Below are 4511 nucleotides of genomic sequence, written 5' to 3'. Positions count from 1 at the left end.
CCGCAAGGTGGTGGACCCGGAGACAGGACGTACCAGGTGGGGCGCGCTGGCCCCAGACTGCACTCTCAGGAGGAGGGATGGGGGCTGCTGCTGCTCGAAACAGGCTGATGTCCAGGGGAAAAGTCCCTTGTTGATGAGTCTTCTCAGGCCGTTGCTCCCTATTGGCTGGAGTAGGCAATTGCAGGGGCTGGAAAGGCCTTGAGGGAGGGCCTTCAAAGAGCCACAGCTGGCCTGTCTGATGGCAGAGCTACCCTCTGTCCTCATCTCTGTGGAAAGGGAGGGAGGTAAGGAGGGAGGAGTGGGAGTGGCCAGCAGGGTGTGGCAGCCTGCTCAGGGTGGTGGTGGGGCCTGGGCCTGGCACCCCTCTGCCAGGTGCTTCTGGTTCTGGTGCTCTGGCCTCTCAGTTAAGAGGCTCAGCCTGCCCACCTCCATCCCCAGGCTCATTAAGGGAGACGGCGAGGTCTTAGAGGAAATCGTCACCAAGGAGCGACACAGAGAGATCAATAAGGTGGGTGTCGCCCCCTTACCCAGGCCCACCCCCAGCTCTTCTTCTGACCTGTCCCCTCCTGTGTGCTTTCTTCCCCAGCAAGCCACCCGAGGGGACGGCCTGGCCTTCCAGATGCGAGCAGGGCTCCTGCCCTGAGGCCCCTCTGGCCCCCGGCCAAGGCCTGCTACACACAGTGTTGGCATGACCTGAAGGCTGGCCTCAGGGTGGGCAGCGGGGAGCCCGCTGGGTGTTCTTTCTCCTGCAGACCAGCCTCTGGCCCAGCTTCCTCTGCAGTTCAGGGAGTGGAGGTTGGGGGTCACTGGCCGAGTCAGCTCCTCCATCTCCCAAAAGAACGCACCTTCCCAGATATTAAATGTTCCCTGGTTGGAGACATCCTCTGTGTTGTTGCTTTTTGTGCTGATGGGGAGGGAAGGAGGCCACCTGACTTCAGGGCAAAAATAAGGACTCTGCAAGCTTTGGTGGGGGGCACACACCAGCCACTCTTGCGGTCCTCACCCTCAGGTCAGCCTGCCTGGACCAGAGCCCCACCCCACCCCAACTGAATCCCAAACCCTCGGCTTTTAAGCTGATTTCCTCAGGCCTGGCGGGAGGCTGCTGCCCTTGCTGTTAACTGTGCAGATAAGAGAGTCCTGCTGGCCTGGGAGGAGTCCTGGCCCAGCTCGCAGGCTGTATCCTCTGTGTGGTGGAGGCTGACAGCACCCACCTCCGTCACTGGATTGCTGTGAGGACAGACTGAGTTCATGCCCAGGAAGGGGCTAGAAGGAAGCCCAGCAGAGATAAGGCCCACGGGGGTGTGTTGGTATTACCGTGAGCACAGCTGGCATTGTGTACTGGGAAGGACTGCCTTTACTCCCAAGGGCAGGCTGCACCCCCCAGCCAGCCCCCACCCCCAATGCTCTGGTGGTCGGCGCAGTACTGAGACCCAGAAGGAAGCCTTCCTGCTTCTTTAATCGGTGTAACAGATGACAACACAGTACACAGCACACTCAGGCCCGATGGAGCAGGGACAGCAAGGGTGGGCGGGGATACGTCAGAACACCGCTCACAGGCGGCCCAGACAGACAAGACAGACAGACAGGTTGAGACGTGAAGGCTGCGACGTGGCAGGCGGGCAGGCAGGCGGTTCAGACCGAGCTGGGAAGGGGGCATGGGGTCTCTGCGGAATCCCTCTTTAGAAATCAAAGAGAAGGCAGGTGGTGGGGTCTGGGAGTGGTGGGCTGAGGCTCAGTCCTGGGGGTGGGGGGGCTGGGACTAAGGCTTCTACTCTACAGGCCTGGGGTGGGGTGGCAGTCAGCAAGGCCTGCCTCACCCTTTGGTTATGACTGGTCGGGCCTGAGCCCTGCAGCTCAGCACCCAATGCTGTAAACATTTTTGGTATTTTTAAAGGACTCTGTCCTCCCTCTCTTAGTTTCTGAAAAACTGGTGCTTCCTTAAGAGGATAATGTGCCAAGAGGAATCTGAAGGGAGGCAGGAAGCCGACCTGGATATAGAAGAGAGACGTCCACGGGGAGGGTGGGCTGCCCACCTCACCATCTATGGCTGAGGGCCGCTGGGAGAGGCCCGGACTATTGCTGTTGTCCTTGGCGTGGCTGGCGGCTGGGTAGGCAGGCGGGGAGCTCGGAGCCGTGGGGCAGTGGCCCGCTGGGAGAGGCCAAGCTCACTGCCCACCCAGCCTCCTGGGGCTGGCAGCCTCCAGGCCTTTATTGCAGGCGGGCCGAGACTCTTGTAGGTGCTCCTCCATCCGGATGGCTGCTCACCGAGGCGACAGGCGAGATGGGGTGAGGTGGGACCGACAGGAGGAGGCACTGGCCACGGGGCCCCTGGCTGGGGCTGTGATTGTCGGGCCGAGCGTTTCCCGCTGGGAGCAGGGGGTTAGATATTGCACTTTCACTGCAACAGTTACATTAAAACTTGGTCCATAAAATAATCGTCGCTTTATACATAATGCCGGAAACAACAAAAAGCTACATCTTAAATATGAATAAATCCTGAAGGTCCCATCCCTCCAGACATTTTTTCTCTGCACAAAATAAATAGCTTTCACTCTGTACAGACCCACTTTTGCAGAACATTTACATGACCCTTTGGCTGTACATATCTACACACGGGAAAATGTTAACATCCATCTGCGTGCCTCACCGTCCCAGCCCGCGAGGCCCCGAGGCCGTATCCAGGTTGGCAGCCGCTTCTCATAGAAGCAGCCTGGATGTTGGACGGCTAGCTGAGGCCTGGCAGGCTCCCCTGTCATGAAGGGGGTGGAGGAGCAGCAGAGGGGCTGCCTGGAGCCGAGGCCACAGCTGAGATCGCGGTCAGTTCTGGGGAGAGAGAGCTGATGCTCAGACCCAGTGCACAGGACAGCATGGTCCTTACCAGGTGGGAAGTGTAGTCATGGCTGCCTGCCCTTAAGCTAACTAAGCGAGTTGTGGCTTCTTAGATTCAGCATCGAAACGGAATTGGCATTTAAAAAAAAAAAAAAAACTAAGGGTGTGCCCCACTCACCCCAGAGTAGAAATTCTGTAGAATTAACGGGGCTCGGGTGAGGCAGAGAGGCCATGCCCCGCTGCCTGGGCAGCGGACAGGGCCCTGGGACCCAGAACCAGGCTGGACTCCGTCACAGTGCTGGGTGTTTTCATGTGGAGGGGCTGCGTTTGGTACAGAAAGAGTTAAGAAAAGGAAGCAGCCAAGGATTGCTCGTTTAAAAAAACCTCATAGAAATCAGATTGGAGAAGTAGAAAGGTGTAGAAACGCGGAAGGGAGGGCCGAGGCTTGGAGCCTTGGCTGATGGCAGGCGAGGAGAAGAGGCCAGGCCTGTCCAGGCCCCGTAGCCCCAGGCAAGGCTTCTCAGGAGCCACTTGGCTTCACCGACTGACCTGGCAGCCTGAGCTGTGCCCAGGGCAGAGATGGCGCCAGGCCCGCGGCTGAACTGGGCTCCAGATGGGGCAGGTGGAAGAGGCTGGGGTCTGGGGCTGCCATGGGTTCATGGGCCAGGCAGAGCGGCAGAAATTATGATATGGCCTTTCTCTCCTATTTGTACAAGGATTCTCCGCCCTGGAGCCTTCTGTGTGGTGGCAGGTCTTGGATGGGCAAACGTTGAATTTTCATGCATGTCCATGAGTCTGTAGCCATAGGAGATGGTGATGAATCTCCACTCTCAAAAATCAGTGCAAAACCAGTGAGGTCAAACAGTTGAGTAACTCGAGTCAACAAGAAGCAGGCTGTCCCCACCCCGTCGCAGCTGCTACCAAATGGGAGGGGACCTGGGGGTCAGGGCGAGCAAGTGGATGGGAGGTGCCCAGGCCTGGCATCGGAATGCGGGGACGTCAATGCAGGGCAAGCGTCCAGGAGCGCCTTCTGGCCAGTCCACGTTGGGAGTCCTGGTCCTTAGGTCTTCCCAGGGATGGTCGTCCTGCCAACTTCCACGACCAGCTGGAACCCCACAGACCCTAAAGTGTGAGGCTGGGCTGGGAGGGCTGTGTCTGGCACAGCCCGTGTCCTCTGCCGGGCCCTGGGACGAGCTTTGCCCCAGCCGACAGTACGTGCCCAGGCCAGGCCTCCTGGCAGGGCGGGCCGCCCTGGCCTAGCACCATGGAGACCACAGCGCCTCACTCCCGGTGCCCTACTTGGGGCCCGCGGCCGGGCCGGGCTCTGGCCGGCCGGCCAAGGTGCGGCCCCAGCAGCCGGCCGCCATGCTCATGCTGCGCTGTCCCCGCTGCTCGCTGTCCGCCTGGCTCTGCGTCCGCTCGTGCGGTCGGGGGCCGGGGCCGCTGGGCTGGGCCGAGATGGTGCGGAGCAGGTGGTTCCGGGAGCGCAGGAAGTCGCCTTGGCCCGGCAGGCCGAAGCTGCCCTTGCGCAGCGCCATGCGGGTGGCCGCGTTGCGGGCTGGCCGCGCCCGGTGGTTGTACTTGAGCTGGGCCAGGTGGGCCGCGTAGCCGTCGGTGATGAACTGCGGGTGAGGGCAGCGGGAAGCACGGCTGTCAGGGGGCGGGGCTCCGGGTTGGCCCGG

At 60.5% G+C, this 4511-nt stretch overlaps 2 protein-coding genes across 2 annotated transcripts in view; one reads left to right on the top strand and one right to left on the bottom strand.

Annotated features, from left to right (window-relative positions):
• ARL6IP4 (ADP-ribosylation factor-like 6 interacting protein 4) overlaps positions 1 to 883 on the top strand; it is a 3697-nt gene extending 2814 nt beyond the window's left edge. Inside the window, 3 exon segments of the mRNA XM_010841417.1 lie at positions 1 to 36; positions 439 to 508; positions 587 to 883. The exon segment at positions 1 to 36 is cut by the window's left edge and continues 6 nt beyond it. Coding sequence (XP_010839719.1) covers positions 1 to 36; positions 439 to 508; positions 587 to 643 — 163 coding nt within the window. The 3' untranslated portion in view covers positions 644 to 883.
• Positions 884 to 1252: 369 nt separating this feature from the next.
• Positions 1253 to 4511, bottom strand: part of PITPNM2 (phosphatidylinositol transfer protein, membrane-associated 2) — a 133186-nt gene continuing 129927 nt past the window's right edge. Inside the window, exon 28 of the mRNA XM_010841416.1 lies at positions 1253 to 4451. Within this exon, the coding sequence (XP_010839718.1) occupies positions 4125 to 4451 (327 nt within the window). The 3' untranslated portion in view covers positions 1253 to 4124. The remainder of the gene's footprint in view (positions 4452 to 4511) is intronic.

The sequence above is a fragment of the Bison bison genome, unplaced genomic scaffold (assembly GCF_000754665.1).
Source record: "Bison bison bison isolate TAMUID 2011002044 unplaced genomic scaffold, Bison_UMD1.0 scf7180017864160, whole genome shotgun sequence".
Lineage (NCBI taxonomy): Eukaryota > Metazoa > Chordata > Mammalia > Artiodactyla > Bovidae > Bison > Bison bison.
Note: the sequence above shows the minus strand (reverse complement) of the source record. Positions and strands in the feature narration are given on the sequence as shown.